Here is an 18,853-nt window from a genome sequence, read left to right as displayed (position 1 = left end):
TCACGGAAGTTACGTTCCAGACGCATCAGCGAAAGGTGAAAATCCATGATATAGAAAGACCATATAAATAAACATTTTTTAATATACAATTTAAGCCTTAGAATACCCCTCCCACACACGGTGACAAACATCAATGACAGATCTGAGGAAAACTAACTCAGACGCGGATTAAATACACAAGGACAAGCCGAAAATAACAGGCAACAGGTGATCACAATCGGGGAGTAACATGAGGTAACGAGGGGGGCGTGGCACACAGGAGGATCGGACGAGCAGGTCATGACAAATAATAATAATAATAATAATAATATTAACATGTAATATATATATAAACAATGACAAATGAAAAGCATATGTACATTTTGTTATGAATTGCGACTCTGCATGTCTACGTATTCCTGTACGCAGCTGTCACGCCCCGCTCCGTCCGCTCCCGATGTGTGCCACGCCCACCTCATTACCTCGTGTGATTCCCTGATTGTTCTCACCTGTGATTCGTTACCCTTAGCCTGTCTCTTGTATTTAGTCCGTGTCTAAGTCAGTGTACCCGAGATCTGTCATTGTATTGTCCATGGATGTCTCTACCTGTCTGTCTCTTGACAATTAAACCCCGTTTACCTGAAGTCCTGGCTTGCTCTCCTGCTTCCCTGCTCGCCTCCTTCGCCAAACGTGACAGAATCACGGATCTCTGAAACAAGCTCAGCGCTACCGGGGAAGTCCTCCCCATGGAGGACGAGGTGATTCAGTGGACGAACCAGCTGGATCACCACCCGGATCCCGTAGCCCACCGGCTGGTAGAACGCTGTTGGGAGCTCCTGGATAGGAGGTTCCACACCGGCGAGGAGCAGCTGCTCGAGCAGGTGGACGAACACCTGCGGCAGCTGAGGGCAAGAGCGGTGGTTTGGCTACCACACCCGGGGTATGCCGCCCGGGAACCACCCCCTGACTCGCTAACAGCCACCTTCCCGGTCTCAAAAAGGGCTGATAATAAAATGCGCAACCCTGAGCTTCACGCGGTTACGGCCGCTCAGCTTCCCCGTTGTGGGGAGCTGCCCTGGGTCCCAGAGGGCTCCGCTCTCCCCCACGCCAAAAAGAGACGCCGTGGAAAAGGGAAGAAAGCCCACCCGACGACGCTCTTCTTGGGAGCGTGCTCCCTTCTCCCCGCCTTGGAGGATGCCTGTGTTACCGGTGAGCCCCATGACGAGGAGAACCTGCCTCCTTTAGAGGCTGGGGATGACTGGCCAGACCGCTGTCCCGGAAGAGGGATCAGCGCCGTAAGAGACGCAAGTCCCCGGGTCCCTAAAGCCCTTAAAGGGGCAGTACTGGCTCGGCTAGCGCCCATCAGGGTACCCACTCCGGACCTGCCTGTCCTGCCTGCTGCAGCTGCCGCCGCTCTGCCTGCGGCACCGCCTGCTGCAGCTTCTGCCGCTTTGCCCGTGGCACCGCCTGCTGCAGCTGCCGCCTCTCTGCCCGCGGCACCGCCCGACCCACCTGTCCTGTCTGCTCCGGACCTGTCCGATCCGGACCTGCCGGCCACGCCGCCTACTGCCTCTGCCGATCTGCCCGTGGCTGCGCTGCCTGCAGCTGCCGCCGATCTGCCCGCGGCTGCGCTGCCTGCAGCTGATGCCGCCGCTCTGCCCGCGGCAGCGCTGCCTGCAGCTGATGCCGCCGCTCTGCCCGCGGCACCGCCTGCTGCTGATGCCGCCGCTCTGCCCGTGGCGCCCCCTGCTGGCCGCACGCCTAAGGTGCCCGCCGAGGCGCCCCCTGCTGGCCGCACGCCTAAGGTGCCCCCTGCTGGCCGCACGCCTAAGGTGCACCCCGAGGCGCCCCCTGCTGGCCGCGTGAGGGCGGTGCCTGCCAAGGCGGCCCCTGCTGGTCGCACGCCAGAGGCACCCGCCGAGGCGCTCCCACCTGAACTGCCTGTCTCGCCTGTCCTGCCGGCACCTGAACTGCCTGTCTCGCCTGTCCTGCCGGCACCTGAACTGCCTGTCTCGCCTGTCCTGCCGGCACCTGAACTGCCTGTCTCGCCTGTCCTGCCGGCACCTGAACTGCCTGTCTTGCCTGTCCTGCCGGCACCTGAACAGCCCGTCTCTCCCGTCCTGCCCGCGGCCCTGCCTGAGGCCGCCTCTCCAGTCCTGCCCGCGGCCCTGCCTGAGGCCGCCTCTCCTGTCCTGCCCGCGGCTCTGGCTGCCCCGCCTGCGGCCTTGCCCGCGGCTCTGGCTGCCCCGCCTGCGGCCACGCCCGCGGCTCCGGCTGCCCCGCCTGTTGCCTCCTTAGAGGCCCTGACACTTGTCCGCCCGGCTCTGTCCTCCTTCCTGACTTCCTCGCCTTTACCCCGGCAAGGCCGACGGCCCCCAGGACCCCGCCTTTCGGTGTCCCGTAAGGGACGGGGACATAGGCGTCGGGCCCGGGTCCCGCCCGCCCTGCCCCCTGGCTCGCCCGTTCGGCCCCTGGCTGTGGCTCGGTGGCTGCCTGCGGGTCCTTCGGCTCGGGGTCGGCGGTCTCCGGCGGGTCCCCCCTTGGATCCTCGGTGCCGGTCCTCGGTCCCGCCTCCGGGTCCGTGTCGGCCGCCTCCGGGCCCCCCTGCTCTGGCTGAGCGTTGGACGGCGCCTTCGCCGGCTCCGGCTGCGCCTCCGCCTGCCACGGCTTCCCCCTCCTGCCTGCCTGCACTGGTGTTCCCTTATGCTCCCTCCGTGTCCCCACTGTCACTCCCTCGTCCCGTTCCCCTGGCCCCTGGGTGATCCCCTCCTGCTCCCTCCTCCCTCTCGTCTGCGGCCCCTCCGGCCGCTGCCCGTCGCCCGCCTGGGTTCCTTCGGGCTCCCCTTGTTCCTCCTCCCTTTCCCTTTCTGCCTCCTGTCTCTGCTCCTCGGCCCTCTGTGTCTCCTTCGTTCACTCCTGGCCCCTTCGTGTCGCCTGTGGGTGTTCCCCCCGTGTCTCCCTTCCTGGTCTGTCTGTCCGTGTTCCCCGTCCTTTGTCAGGTCCTGTCTTTCTTTTCCTCCTTGTTCCTGTTCTGTGTCTCTGTCTTGTTTCCGGTTCCCCGTTGATGTCTTGCTTTTGTCTTTCAGGTCCTGTTCCCTCGTCCCGTCCGTCGCCTCCTCTCGGGCGCGCCCGGTGTGCGCGCCTTTGGGGGGGGGGGTTAAACCCCGTTTACCTGAAGTCCTGGCTTGCGCTCCTGCTTCCCTGCTCGCCTCCTTCGCCAAACGTGACAGCAGCAGTATGTTTTATGATTTACTAGTGTTTTGCTTAAATGTTACGTATATGCTAGTTATTATAAATAATAATATTGTTCTAAAGTTTTTGTGTATCACAAGTAGTATCTGCTAAAAACCGTATGCTTTGTTATGAATAAGCCATTTAACTCCATTTTTATTTATATACAGTACAGGTATTATTACAGTAATACATTGTTGTTATCAATAGTTTAGCATAGAAAATGCTTATTTTAAGTTGTCAAAGACCCATAAATAAACGATCACTATAAAACCGCAGATTTCCGCGATAGAAAATTACATATGTACGTATGATACAGTGGGGGCGCAATAGCTGAACTGCAGTATAGCTGGGGATCACTGTATAATAAAAATTATGGGACGCGTTCGGGTTCATCGGCCCCCTTGAGGTTCATTGGCCCCAGAGCGATGTACCGGCTGCAGTCCCCTCTCCTCGGGCCTGTTGATGCTTCACTGGATTAAAATGAAGGCCCATTCTATATTTCACAGAGCTGGCCACAAACATTTCACTGCCAGTTGTCATGTTATCTAGTATTAATTACTTTATTTTTTTGGGATACTTTTAACAACCTGTTAACATAGTCAGCACAGTTTAGCTGTACTGCTCCAAAGAACAAACCCAGGATAGAGGGGCTCAGTGAATGTGGTCTGGATCATGTGCAGGAGGGTCACTGTATCAGAAACGCTGTAGAAGTACAGAGTTCCTGCCCTGTGATCCAGGTACACTCCTATACTGGGGGGGGGGGGGGGCAGATACTGCAGTTTTCACATTATTGTGCCAGAATGAGTGACTGGAGGTTGAGCAGCACAAACGCCAGGACTTGTCATTGCGTCCAAGCCAGCTGTCATCATCCCATCCTTTCCTGCTGATTCCTTTGTATGCGACCGCGATACCGACCATAGTCCCGCTCCAGTCAACCTCCCAGTAGCAGCACCCAGTCAGACTCTCTCTACACAGCACACTGGGGGAGTCAAACCTCTCCCGGTGATCAGGATATGACTCTGTCTCTCTCTTCCATGTCACCACTCTGTTCCCCTCAGACAGATGGAGGTTATTGTTTATTGTGTTGGGGTCCAGAGTGAGCTGACAGGAATCTGATAGAAGAGAAGATCGGAAGATAATGTTTTGGTCTCATTCACTCCTTATATTAAACAAGAGTGTGCAATTTTTGGTATGTTTTAACACTTTCAAAAGTATTTAGATAAAAATATATAAACAAATGAATGTTTAGCCGTTCATGTTTATAAGGTCATATTCACAGCAGGGATGTCACAGAGAATAACATGATAAGCAAAATAATATTAAACATCAGCAGCCACATTGCAAACAGATTCAAAGGCTCCTGACATAAACAGCTCATGTAAATGTGAAAGACCAGGAGGCAGCGGGAGAGAGAAAGAGAAGCTCCACTAGCAGAAGAAAACGAAACACAATAAAACACACTCCACCTCATACAGGGATAGAGAAGCGTGTGTGTGAACAGACTCACATTGTAAGAATTCTGCTCTGGTCCTGAGCACTAATACTGATAGGATGGTGTCTTTCGTAACTAGAAGGAGACAGAGAGAAACAGGGATGTGAGTAAAAGGAATTTACTTGTGGGAGATGGACTTCACTCACTGTGGAGACACCAGCAGTAGATTATTATCATTATGAGGGACAATAACAGGCATTTTAACAAACTGCTTTTGATTTTTGAGTTATATAATATAGATAACACATGATTCATGTGATCTTGGTTTTGCAGCTTGTAAAATTTGGAGTTCACTAGTTTACTGAACGATTTAGTCTTGAAAACAGAAACTGACTTGGTCACACAAAAGTGACACCGACTGTACTGCATACTCTCTCTGAATGGTCTGTGTTAACATGAACAGACAGGAAAATGTATTCATTCATTAACCTGTGTGACGGATCTCTTTTCGCAAACATTCTCCAGTTGATCCTTCAGTTTAGAAACCTCCTTCCTCACATTCTCCAAAGAGCAGCATGGATAGACTGAGATTTTGTGTCCAAATTCAGCTTGAGGGGTGACAGGAAGACCCTGGCACTTCTACAGGCACACAGTCTGATTAATCAGCTTCATCAAAACAAATGTGACTTCGATTCAAATTAACAGGACCTTTAACATCTGACAAATGACAGACTAGTTGAAATACAAATGAGAACATGCATCCATTTGAATACTCTGGTTTTCTTATTGCCAAAGTAGCTGTTCTGTTACCTGCAGTAAATGGATGTGATCCTCTGTGTGTGAAAGCTGCTCCAGCTCAGAGTGTCTCCTCTTCAGTTCATCGATATCCTTCTCTAGTATCTCCATGTGCCCTTCAGCCTGACTCACTGCAGCCTTCACCTGATCTATGATCAGCTTTGTCACCTCAGAGCTTCTTCTCTCAATGGAGCGGATCATCTCAGTGAAGGTCCTCTCACTGTCCTCCACTGCTGACTGTGCTGATCTCTGTTGGTGACACAGGGAGCAGAGGAGGGTAAATTACAATTGGCCCCTTTTGAGACTCCAGAGAGCCTCATTGTACAATAGTGATGTGAGCTGACAGGAGGTATAAAAACAGCACAGGGCTGGGGTTTGGAGCGTCACCATGCTGGATGCCTCAGGTACTGAAACCCAGCCAGCACTGATTGGAAATGATCCCTCATTAGGCTCATACACTGTCAGCTGCAGGGATTTGGCAGAGACTGGTGGCTGTATGGGGCAGGTTGGTTGTCACCACTGGGTCTCAGTTTAATATGTGACTTTTTAGTGTTTATTTGCATTATGCTGGGTTGTGAAGAGTTGTATTTTCTCAAATGGGCCTTAAATGGTATTTTTCCAAATCAATATGTTAACCCCTGTCACCCCAGGTTAGTTAAACCCTGTTATCTGGCACCTTTGTCCCACCAGACCTCTGACCCAGAGTAACCCACAGTGACTTCAATATGTTGGCGTCATCAGGCTGTGACCTGCAGCAGGCACTGAGGCGGTTTGCAGCTGCATGTGGGGCGGCTGGGATGAGGATCAGCACCTCCAAGTCTAAGGCTATGGTTCTCGACCGGAGGAGAGTGGATTGCCCTCTACTGGTGGGAGGTAAGTTACTGCCTCAAGCAGAGGAGTTCAAGGGTCTCGGGGTCTTGTTCACGAGTGAGGGAAAAAGAGAGCAGAAGATCGACAGATGGATTATAGTGTATTATAGATGAGACCTTCATAAAGCATTCATAATACACAATAAACATGGCAATAATGTGTTATGAATGTGTTTATAGATTGTTATAGATATGATATTCATGGAAAATGGTTTCCAAATCATTAATGCTTAATTATTACTAAATGATTTAAAAATGTGTAAATGATTGGTTCATCATTAGCTACAGGCTTAGTAATCATTTAGGAATGATTTATGATCATTTCCTGCTTTAATCATTTATAAATGTTTACTAAGGTTTTGCAAATGATTAGTTAGCCCTTAACTATATGCTTATAAATGTCTTATTGAGAATTTGTAAATGATTTGTTCATCAGTAACTACAGGCTTCTGAGTGTCTTACTGAGGTAAATGATTAGTTAATGTTTCACTAAAGGCTTATATGTGTGGTATAACTGAACATTATTATAAGTTGTTACCGTTAATAGTAACTGCTTTTTTGTTTTACACCATTTCGGCTTAACAATAGTTTAATTGAAATGCTTTATGTTTGTAAAGTATTTTCACTATTCTATGAGAACTAATGGATTGTGTTGTAAATAGATGTATCAAGGGATGACACAGAGACCTCTGGCTCTGAGCGAGACAGTGAGCCAGAGCTGACAGAAGATGTCATCGAGCCCCTTCCAGCTGCATCAGTATTTTTTGTTTGGTTGTTTTTTCTTTATGCTAATGTTTTTGTGAATGAACTCAGCATTGTCTTTGAAAATAAAACTTTTCAATTCCTTAATTTATTATTTCAACTTTATGAGTACAGTGTGTGTGTGTGTGGACCCCCTGAAATAGCAGTGGCCACCCCCTGGCCCCCCCATGTAAAAAATTGTAGCTCCGCCACTGTTGTACTCGTGCGGCAAAAGTAGCAGTCGTTGAGATGGTCTCGCAGTTCCCTCCACAGCATTGGAATTCCAAGTGGCATCGCTGCCTTTCGCCATTTGAGCCAGTCACGCAGACCATTTGAACAACTGGTACAGATGACATGTGGAGTCCAAGATTTATCCTGGTCTCCAGGTGGACAGCCAAAGTATAATTTATATATCTTCTTAAGATCTGCAGTGATTGGGCGACATTGTGCTTTCGTTGTGAATGAACCACACATAACAGAAACTGTCTGGATGATTAATACAATTTCTAGGCATAATAACAACTGAAAGCCAACACAGTTGATGCTGTCTGTCACCTCCGCCTTCGATTTCCAGGTCGATGACCCAGAATTCAAACTTGAGAGTTAGACTTAGTATTTCTTTTGCAACAATTCGAGAAATAATAAAAAAATTTGTCGAGAAGCTTACATCAGCAAAACGAAACCTGAGGCACAACTACCTATGTTTCCCGCCAAACTAAGTTGTATAACACATGCGCATGCGCACTAGGTCAAATTAATTATACTCAAATCGCAACTAGACAAGTGTCAATAAAACATAAATCAATATCTAGTCACCTAGAGAATGGTGATGCTGTCTACATGTATAAGATAAAAAACACAGACAACTCTTGTAATACACTTAGGCAGACTGCATGTACATAATATCATACTACATATAGGTTCATCAGAAAAACTTGACGTGCTGGAGAAAAACTAAAGACAGATTTGAAATCAGCATGTAAAATACTACAAAACCAACATAAACTTACCTCTGATGAAAATGAACTGTTAACCTGTGTTATTTTAGGCAGGACAACCTCTAACTGATGAGCAAGAACCTTGGTCATAATTTTGCAATCAGTGTTGATTAAACTAATAAGTCGGTAAGAGGAGCAATTTTTGGGGTCCTTTCCCTTCTTGAGGAGCAGGCAGACTGAGGCACTATTCCATATATCAGGTACTGAGCCAGAACATAGTAAGTCTTGGAGTACAGGCGTGAGGATTGGATGAAGTTCAGGCCAGAATGCCTTATAAAACTCAGCCGGGTACCCATCCGGACCAGGTGACTTGTTAGAGGGCGTAGATCGAAGGGCTGCTAAAACCTGACCTAAAGAGATGGGACCATTGAGGCTTTCCCTGTCTTCATCTGACACAGTAGGTAATGGTATTTTATCAAAAAAATATTCCATTTCGGACTGTGAGACCACACTCTGTGATTTATAAAGGCATTCATAATAATTCCACCACCCCCCACCTGCCCCTGATCCCCTAATTTGCCTCTCCAGTTATCAGGCAATAGGATTGTCTGATAACTGATAACAGTGTATCAAAATAAAAGCCACGAGACATATAATGCATTTGCTGTAAAGCACTTTACTGTAAGTAGCAGGCCAAAACTATACGCTTCACACTATTATAATATATTTTATTCATTTGTTGCTTTTACACATTCAAAGTGGATACAATACATAAATAACTTTAAGACTTCAGAATTATCCCCACTAAAATAATAATTTAGCTGTTCATATAGGTAACTGTACTTGGCAAAAGCATGAATGAATTTCTACTGGTTTTAATCTCTCAAAAAAATAAATCACCATGTAAAAATATTCATTCCTTTACAAAACAATTGCATTTGATACAAGGAATTGTTTTGAGCAATTTGCTGAATAAACTCATTGTTATTATTTAATGGAACTCATATCTACATGCAAAAATCTTAAAATTTTACGTAAAATTTGACTGCCTAAAATATTTTATTTCCACCTATGAATAACTGATATGGATAATATAAGGCACCTGTATAATTTTTGTATATTGACTTTCATGTTCATTATTTCCCCATTTTCCACAAAAGATTGTCAGGCCACCAGCCAGCAGAGGGCGCCATTGAGCAGTTCCACCATGCCCCTCTAACTATTCTAATGAGTTTCTAGCAGCACACCTGCAACCAATGGACCAATCACCTCTTTGTAATTAAGCCCAGTGTTTCTTGCAGCCCTGGTTCAGTCACTGAACCTGTTCCCATGTGGTTACTTGTGTGCTCCAGCCCTGTTAATCGTTTTGTTGTGTCTGTCCCATTGGATCAGTCCTCTCAGCTGTGGTCCCAGTCTGAGTCTGAGTCTGAGTCTGAGTCTGAGTCTGAGTCTGAGTCTGAGTCTGAGTTCCAGAACGGTGAAGGTTTCCTGGGAGGAGACCTGGATCTGAGAGGGGTTTGGCTCCAGTAAGTTCACCTTTGGCACTTTCACATCGTAGGAACATTTTTCTGGAACCAGAACCTTTTTCCAGTACAGCAAACTTTTGTTACTACAGGAACTCAGCCCGACTGGAACCCTTCCCTTTTTTAGGACCTACTCTAGACTAGGTACTTCTCCTTTGAAAATTAACTCCTGGGGAGGTGCTTACATTGATAGCTTGCTGTGGTTGACCACAAGCACTGCCTCTACCTTGGCAGTTTTGTGGAAGTGTGGAGAAAATAGATGCAACTAGCTGAGCAAAAATTGGGCAATTGGCATTATTTTTGTACTTCAGTTAAATATAATAATGCACGTCCTTGAATCTCCATATTTCTTCATCAGAAGATTTGATCGATAACTAATATACTTTTCTCTATCACATTAAGATATCTGCCAACAGTGCAGATATAAGGTTCACTGTCATGATATGAAGGTCCATTCAGTATTTCACAGAGCTGGCAGCAAACAGGTCACAGCCAGTAGTCAAATTTCATACTATGTTTCATAGTAGTCATTTAGCTAATTGTGCTGGGATACATCTAACTGCCTGTTAACCTAATCAACACAGTTTGACTGTACTGTTGACATAAAACCCAGGATAGAGGGGCTCAGTGAACGTGGCCTGGACCCTGTGCAGGAGGGTCACTGTGTCAGAGATGCTGTAGAAGGACAGATTTCCTGCCCTGTGATCCAGGTACACTCCTATCCTGGGGGAGGGGGAGCCAAATATCACAGTTTTCTCTTTATTGTACCGGAACGAGTAATTGGAGGGGTAGCAGTACAAACACCAGGACTTGTCATTGAATCCAAGCCAGCTGTCATCACTCTCTCCTTTCCTGCTGATTCCTTTATATGTGACGGCTATACCGGCCCCAGTCCCACTCCACTCAACCTCCCAGTAGCAGCGCCCAGTCAGACCCTCTGTACACAGCACATAGAGGCGTGGGTCAAACCTCTGCTGGTGACCAGGATATGACTGTGTCTCTTCCTTCCATGTCACCACTCTGTTCCCCTCAGACAGATGGAGGTGTCTGTTTGCTGTGTTGGGGTCCAGAGTGAGCTGACAGGAATCTGATGGAGGAGAAGATCAGAAGGTGATGTTTTGGTCTCATACACTCCTTACATTAAACAGGAATGTGCAATTGAAATGTATAGTCAATTTCTGTATTTTGTTAATTTTACATAGATTTTCATCTTAAGAGCATTTGTAGTGTTTTTGGAAAATAGGTTTTAGATTAATTTAATATATCAGTGCCCAATAAGTAAAATATTATTAAACAACTTTGCAAACAGCTCATGTAAATGTGAAAGACCAGGAGGCAGCGGGAGAGAGAAAGAGAAGCTCCACTAGCAGAAGAAAATGAAAGACAATAAAACACACTCCACCTCATACAGGGAGAGAGAAGCGTGTGTGTGAACAGACTCACATTGTAAGAATTCTGCTCTGTTCCTGGGAACTAATACCGGTAGGATGGTGTCTTTGGTAACTAGGAGGAGACAGAGAAACAGGGATGTGAGTAAAAGGAATTTACTTGTGGGAGATGGACTTCACTCACTGAGGAGACACCAGCAGTAGATTATCATTATGAAGGACAATAACAGGAATTTCAACAAGCTGCAAATCATTTTAAGTTACACAGTGCAGATTTTTGGTTTATGTAATGTAGAAGAAACATGATTCATGTGATCTTGGTTTTGCAGCCTGTAAAATTTAAAGCTCACTGTTTTTCACAAAGATAGTCTTATTAAAAACAGAAACTGACTTGGTCACACCTTGCGTTATCCTGCAAGGCCAAGCCAGGCAACTTGTCAGAGGCAGCACCCATACCAACAAGCTTAATGACACACCTACTCCTGCACTCAGTGTGAGTTACTGTTGCCCATGCGCCATGCTGAGCATCACTGCTCTGTCCTGTCCTCCTTCCCGTCTGCCTGAGCCTCACCAGTTCCAGTCCCTTTCCATTCCTGCCTCCCTCGGACCTGCCTGTTGTTGTCAACCCATCTCTCAGGACCGACTTCCTCAGCTTTCAACCTCCCTGGATCTGTGACCCTGACCGGCCTGCCTGCTCAAAGATACAAGCTCTGTTTGCCTAGTTCCCTGAATAAACTCCCCTTCTCCACATATTGTGTCTCCTTGCTTCTGTGCTTCCTGGGTCTGACACCCATAATACAGACTTCTGGGTTCTATAATGGTTTCTTCTATAACAGAAGACAGGGTTGCAGCCTGTAGAATTTTGAGCTCTCTGGTTTTCATAAACATATAGTCTAATTGAAAACAGAAACTGACTTGGTCACACAAACGTGAGGCTGACTGTCATGGTGGTGTGGCATGGTGCAGGCGGGAAAAACACTGATTATCCCCTGACGTCTCTGAGACAAAGGGGGTTTATTGATAAAACTGAATACATTGGGGTAAAACCACAAAAATAAATGGATCCTGTGGCAATCTTTCAAAGGGAGAAAACACAGGGGAACAGAAAACCACTAGTTCACAATAAGCAGATGAGCAGATGAAGCTGGAAACCCATGACTAATAGGTTACCAGCATCTGAGCCACATACACATACCCATCAAGCTATGCGGCAGTCTGGGGAGTAGGGGAATCATACAAGGGTACCAGATAAGCAACAACAAGATGGGATGGCCAGCGACACCTACTGGCCAAATCAGGAAGAGATACGAAGGGCAGAGTCGGATGGACGCTAACCCAGACAGCTGACCATACTGCATGCTCTCTCTGCATGGTCTGTGTTAACATGAACAGACAGGAAAATGTATTTATTTATTAACCTGTGTGATGGATCTCTGTCATTTTCTTTTTGCAAACATTCTCCAGTTGATCCTTCAGCTCAGAAACCACCTTCCTCACATTCCCAAAAGAGCAGCGTGGATAGACAGAGATTCTGGGTCCAAATCCAGCTTCAGGGGTGATATGAAGACCCTGGCACCTCTACAAACACAGAAATTAGGTGGCTACATCAAAACAAATGTGTACTGGAATCAGATTAACATGACCATTAACATCTGACAAATGAAAGACTAGTTGAAATTAGAGATAAAGATCATATATAATGACCATGTTGCTCAGACAGAAGCTATGCTACTGTGCTACAGGAGGAAATCCATGGCCAGAATGCTTCTTTGTTTTGTTCAGTAACAACTTTTACAAAAACGAACAGAAATATTTCTTAAAGTGCAAATTGTGCAACTAAATACTAAATATAATAGTAAATAATAAATCATAAAATATCACTGTACACTAGGTATACCTGGTGTTAATGATTCCTCTTTGCTTGTCATTTTGTCAAGTGTTCACTCCAATCATATATTTCTTGTTTTTGGTACCACACTATTACGTAAATATCCCAGATCTGAAATGTTAGTTTATATTTCCATCAGTTTAAATTGCTGCTAGCCAAAGACATGGTATTTTGCTATGCTTATAGCTCATAGCTTTGGTTCATGCCGAATTGAAATATGAAGTTTTGTGTATTTTGTGTTTGTTAATAGCATAATAGTGACAGCCATCAACGGCATATTCAGTCACCCCATCTGACTGGGTACCTAACGAGACACATACACACACACTCAGACACAAGTGCAGCTGCCGTCCAGAAATTTATTAAACAGACAGAGAACACAAAGAGTACAGGATGGTAAAATCTGGCTGAATATCCCATTTTGGGCCGGTGAGGATCGCTCACAAGCAGCCTGTCAAACAGGGTCCCCCCTGCTTCTGGTCCTGCAGGGCTGGACAGTAACACAGTTTGCAGATTTCCCTGCTCATGCCAGCCCATTTCTAGTCAAAAAGTGCCCATAAGGCTCTAGTATAAAATATACAATGGCAAACAGTAATTAGCCGAACTTTAGAAAGAATGCTAGTCTGAAGTAGGGCTGCCACTAACGACAATTTTTCTACGCATTAATCTATTGATTCATCTAAACGATAAATTTTCCTCCAGAAGATCAAATAGATCGTTTTATTTAAGTTTATTTTATTCTGACAACAACAAACTGAATGTTACTGTAGAGTTTTAGATAATGGACGGCGACGATACGGACATCGTTTTTGCCCACAACAAAGCAAATTAGTAGTATGTCTAAAATATTAATGAGATGCGCCCTAAATTTAGTAATCTGTATAAATTAGGCGTATCCTTATGCTTATTCAATTCAGTTAGCGGAGCACGTCACATGAGACTGTTTTGGTAAATTATGGAAGCCATAAGCCAGTGGTTCCCAATCTTTTTTGGCCTGTGACCCCATTTTCACATCACAAATGTCAACTGCTCTGGTGATCCCATAGACATTTTTTTTTCTTTCTAGAATTAGTTTTTAATCGTGTTTGTTATACCGTGTTGCAAATACAGAGTGGCCAGATTGGTGCACAAAGACACATTTTATTTTCCCTGATCACATGAGCACTTAGGTGAGCTTGTCTTCACAAGGCTGATGGTGATCGCCATCATTTTATTTGAGCTCATTTACATTTAATTATTTATTGATATTTATGAACATGAATACAGATATTTATGAAAGAATACAGTTGTTTAAGATTGTATGTGGTGTTTTAATCATAATTTTTAAAAGAATAATAATTAGTTGAAAAAATATTTTTTTATCAGTATTTTTTTTTATCAATTACTAGACCTTTCAGGGAACCCCATTTTAATTCCAGGCAACCCCACGTGGGGTCACGACCCCAAGGTTGAAAAACACTGGCATAAGAACCGAAGTCAAGAAAGGGACAGCTCAGCAACCACAGCATCTTTTAAAATAGGAGATATGGTGGATAAACAAGGTAAAAAGATGCCAGTAATATGGATCTGCTATTTGTCTGACACTTATTCAGTGGCGATTGTAAGATAGCAGGTCGCTTTATGACTTTATGCTTTTAATAATTAGCATATTTAGCAGCTACGAAAAATATTTTAAAACCATCCATACTAATGGTAATATAATAAACACGAATAGATAACACTTATGGTGGTTTTTGTTATTCTGGCCGTCCAGAATAGCGCCCGTTTGTTTTCTCATCAGGCGCTTGTGCATAGAGCCAGTGGTCCTGTAGTATGCCATCGAACTTTGCACAGTATAAAACCACCCTTTTCGTGATAATTTGAACTAATCATTGTGTAGTGAAATTAAAGGAAAACCTTTGTTATAAGGAAGCATTTTGGAAATCATAATAGTAGTTTCGTTCAACTAAAAATAATGATGCGTCGATTTAAATTATTGATGTCGACTTATTTTCAACCTCGAAGTCATCGATTATGTCGACTAATCGTGGCAGCCATCTCTAATGAAAACATATGAAAACATACATCCATTTCCATAATCGTTTTTTCCTATTGTGAAAGTAGATGTTCTGTTACCTGGAGGAAATGGATGTGATCCTCTGTGTGTGAAAGCTGCTCCAGCTCAGAGTGTCTCCTCTTCAGTTCATTGATCTCCTGCTCTAGTATCTCCATGTGGCGTTCAGCCGGACTCACTGCAGCCTTCTCCTGAGCTCTGATCAGCTGTATCATCATAGAACGTCTTCTCTCAATGGAGCGGATCATCTCAGTGAAGATCCTCTCACTGTCCTCCACTGCCGACTGTGCTGAGCTCTGTTTGTGACACAGGGAGCAGAGGAAAGTAAATTAGAATTGGCCCATTTTGACAGGAGGTATAAAAATAGCACAGGGCTGGGGTTTGGAGCGTCACGATGCTGGATGCCTCAGGTACTGAAACCCAGCCAGCACTGATTGGAAATGATCCCTCATTAAGCTCATACACTGTCAGCTGCAGGGATTTGGCAGAGACTGGTGGCTGTATGGGGCAGGTTGGTTGTCACCATTGGGTCTCAGTTTAATATGTGACTTCTTGGTGTTTATCTGAATAACATTGGGCTGTGGAAAGTTGCCTTTTCTCAAATGGGCCTTACATGGTACTTTTCTAAATAAGCTATTACTGCTGTAACCCTAGGCTAGTTTAAACCCTGGTATCTGCCAGCTTTGTCCCACCAAACTTTTGGATCAGAGTAACTCACAGTGACCTTAATATGATTAATTCCCAGAAGTCTGTAAATCTGTTGAATCTGAGAGAAGATTCAAAATAATTATAGACCAGCTGTTATCTTCTCCTCAGGTTCATACTCACTGTGATTGAGGCCACAGCCTTTCTCAGCTCCTGCAGCTCCTTCTCTTGCATCTGAATTTTCTGCTGAAATTTCCTCTGTGTTTCACCCATTTCTTTCTACTCATAGGAAAAAGATGACAAAACAAATTTCTTCTAGTAACAGAGAATACATTTAATCATCCTGTCCAGGATGGACCCCAGCCTTGTGCCCCATGCTGCCTGGGAAAGGATCCAGGTCCCCATGACCCTGACCGGGATAAGCAGTTAGCAGATGGATGGATGGATGGATTTTCTTAAATGATTTACTGACTGTAGGAAGGATAACCTGGACAAAGACCCTTTGACTCACCACTGCTGTACTGAGCTGTTATTTTTGCACTTGTGACCTTCCTGTTAGCTTTAACAAGTCTGGTCATTCTCCTGTGACCTCTCTCACTAATAAGGCGTTTTCTCCTACACATCTGTAGAACCAGAACATTTGGCTCAACACTTACATTTTAAAGCCTCTTAGCCATGCAAACGCTCAACCAAACAGTAATGGTGTGACAGTGTGTATCGGAGAAGCAGCACAGAAGCCGTGAGGTCGGGTAAATGGGGATTTATTCAGAGGATATAACCAAAAAACACAGAACACGCAAGACTGATGTCAATGACTGGACAGGGGTAAGACTAACTTGGGAGCACTTAGATACACAGACTCAATTAACAAGACTAGACAAAGCTGGTAACACAGGGGCTTCACACATGGTTAATGAGGGGGCGTGGCACAAGGGGGTGTGGCACAAGGGGAGCATGGCACAAGGGGTGTGGCACAAGGGGGCATGGTACAAGGGGGGCGTGGCACAAGAGGAGCAGCACAATCGGGACTTAACATAATGGTGCTTTTCCACTGGTATACAGGAACTGAGCCGTACTGTGAAGAGAGACTGGTTACAACTCACTTCGATTTTCTACTGCTGAAGGGTCGGCTCAGTAAAGGCATTGCCGGCTTTGGAGAGTGACAGTAATGTAAAACCAAAGAGATGCTTTCTTACTGTTTACATGCCTTTACTACAGTATGTGCTAATTTCTGCTAGCACGTCTGTGAGAATTGCCGTCTTTTGCTAGCATCAAACACTAGTGAAATGAGCATTAGCCTGCATAAATTTGCATTATCAATTCATTCCATTCAGCTGTTCTACAGTACTTTTTTTAAGTAGATGGTTGGAAATTTTCAAGTTCCGAGTTATAGAGACTGCATCAATACATTGCAATGTGTGATATGACTAATAATGAATAACATGTAGAATCTGCCCTTTTTTCCTTCAGATAATACATGCATATTGATGCAGAACACTTGTTCGTCCCTGCATTTCAACTACGCAACCAGCTCAGTTTCGTCACACTTTCAATATATGTATGGCTCGGATAATTTACAATGGACAACTGTGTGTTCGCAGTACAGTTTGGTTCTCGATGGCAGTGGGAAAGTGTAAGTGAACCTCTTGACCCTGTTTGCTTGTGTCACGTTGGTGGGGAGAAGCACGACCAAGAATGCAGTGTGCAGTGCAAAACCTCTTCATGGGGCATTTATTTGAAAGGCAGGAAAACAAAGAGAAACATGAGAAACAGAAACAAGGACTATACTACGACACGGCGCTTGAATACAAAGGAGAGAAGCGGAAAACAGGAGACAGCTGGGGCAATTATTGAGGGGGCAGTAACAAGAGTTAAGGCAAACCCACCCTGGGAGTGGCCACACCAGGGAGGAAACAGGAGGGGCAAAGCGGACAGGACATGATAGCTTGCTGTATGTATTTACCTGCAGCCATATGATTCGCTGTTTCATTTTTTTAGTAGAAATTTTATAAGAAATCCTGACATGGTTTTTCACCATTGAGAACACAGGTACTGATGAAAGTGGAACAAGCTAAAATTTCTCATAAATTGGTTACAGGAAATTTTCAGTAACACACATTTTGTGTAAATTTTTTTTTTTGCTTTACCAAACCAGGCTTGATATTTATTTCATGCAAAATTCATAATATATATATTTATATAATATAAATATAAAATATATAACATTTCTGGCCTGACCTGTTTCTCTGCCCTTCCTGCAGCAGCTGAGACTGTATCATGGCCTCTGTGTTCATACATCATACAGAGATCACAGATACACTGCTGGTCGGTACGGCAGTAGACCTCCAGGGGTTTGTCATGCTGGGAACAGACCTTGTCCTGCAGACGTCCAGTGGCATCAGTCAGTTTGTGCTTCTTAAAAGCTGGAGACTCATAGTGAGGCTGGAGGTGAGTTTCACAGTAAGAGGCCAGACACACCAGGCAGGACTTGACAGATTTGCGTTTTCTCCCATTACAGAAATCACACTCCACATCTCCAAGTCCAGCATAATGGTCAGCAGGAGTAGCTGCTTGTATTACAGTCTTCTTCAGTTTCTCCACCACTTCAGCCAGGATGGTGTTTCTGCCCAGAATAGGTCTGGGTATGAAGATCTGTCTGCACTGGGGGCAGCTGTAAACTCCAGCGTGATCCTCCTGATCCCAGCAGCTCTTAATGCAGCTCATACAGTAACTGTGTCCACAGTTGATAGTCACTGGATCCTTCAGTAGGTTCAGACAGATTAGACAGCTGAACTGATTCTGATTCACTGTGACACTGGCTTCTGCCATTTTACCACGAACACTGATAGGATTCAGTTTCGTTTTCTCTCACAGTCGTCTGTGTGTGAGAGTGGGAGGAACTTCCTGCTTCTCAGGCTGCAGTAGGTGTGGTTTTGGACTGAGGCCAGACTGAAGTAGTACTTCTTAGAAATTTTGTAGCTAACCAACTCAATTTTTATTTGTCATATAACTGTTACAACGTTTTATTCCACAAATAAGGTATAATCCTACAATATGTTGTTGTAGATAAGAATTAGGTAAAATGCAAAAAGGCAGGAGAGCAGTTATTTTGAGAATAAATGTCTGTGTTTGTTTAGATGCTTGTAATTTGTTTTTTGGCTCCAGATTAAGCAGATTTACTGCAAAAAGCTGATGGGTTTGAAGCTGTCATGTAGTAGCAGGTGTAACATGCAGGTGGAATTATCAGGTATAGACAGAGCAAGGTTTTGCAGGTACTGATCTGGTAATCCATATGTAGCCAAGTGGGGAATATTGATCGGCTCGCCCTATTGGTTCCCCTGTGTTCTGGGCGGGGCTTAGTGCTGTAT

At 45.1% G+C, this 18,853-nt stretch overlaps 1 protein-coding gene and 1 pseudogene across 2 annotated transcripts; both read right to left on the bottom strand.

The window, feature by feature from the left end:
• Positions 1-3,255: 3,255 nt before the first annotated feature.
• On the bottom strand, positions 3,256-5,641 carry LOC111847249 (stonustoxin subunit beta-like; annotated as a pseudogene).
• Positions 5,642-8,644: 3,003 nt separating this feature from the next.
• Positions 8,645-18,852, bottom strand: LOC111847219 (E3 ubiquitin/ISG15 ligase TRIM25-like). 2 transcript variants are annotated; one of them, XM_023818206.2, is made up of 6 exons: positions 17,724-18,852; positions 15,669-15,764; positions 14,903-15,136; positions 12,318-12,477; positions 10,955-11,014; positions 8,645-10,598 (listed from the first exon to the last, which is right to left on the bottom strand). In XM_023818206.2, exons 1-6 carry the CDS (start codon positions 18,312-18,314, stop codon positions 10,087-10,089), a joined length of 1,653 nt encoding a protein of 550 aa, XP_023673974.2. In that variant the 5' UTR covers positions 18,315-18,852; the 3' UTR covers positions 8,645-10,086. The 2 variants fall into 2 exon arrangements, with proteins under 2 accessions (XP_023673974.2, XP_023673975.2); XM_023818207.2 differs by having other exon boundaries at positions 17,859-18,852.
• Between the last annotated feature and the right edge of the window lies 1 nt (position 18,853).

The sequence above is a fragment of the Paramormyrops kingsleyae genome, chromosome 4 (assembly GCF_048594095.1).
Source record: "Paramormyrops kingsleyae isolate MSU_618 chromosome 4, PKINGS_0.4, whole genome shotgun sequence".
NCBI lineage: Eukaryota > Metazoa > Chordata > Actinopteri > Osteoglossiformes > Mormyridae > Paramormyrops > Paramormyrops kingsleyae.
The sequence above is the reverse complement of the archived record's forward strand: the minus strand, read 5'-3'. Positions and strand labels throughout refer to the sequence as shown.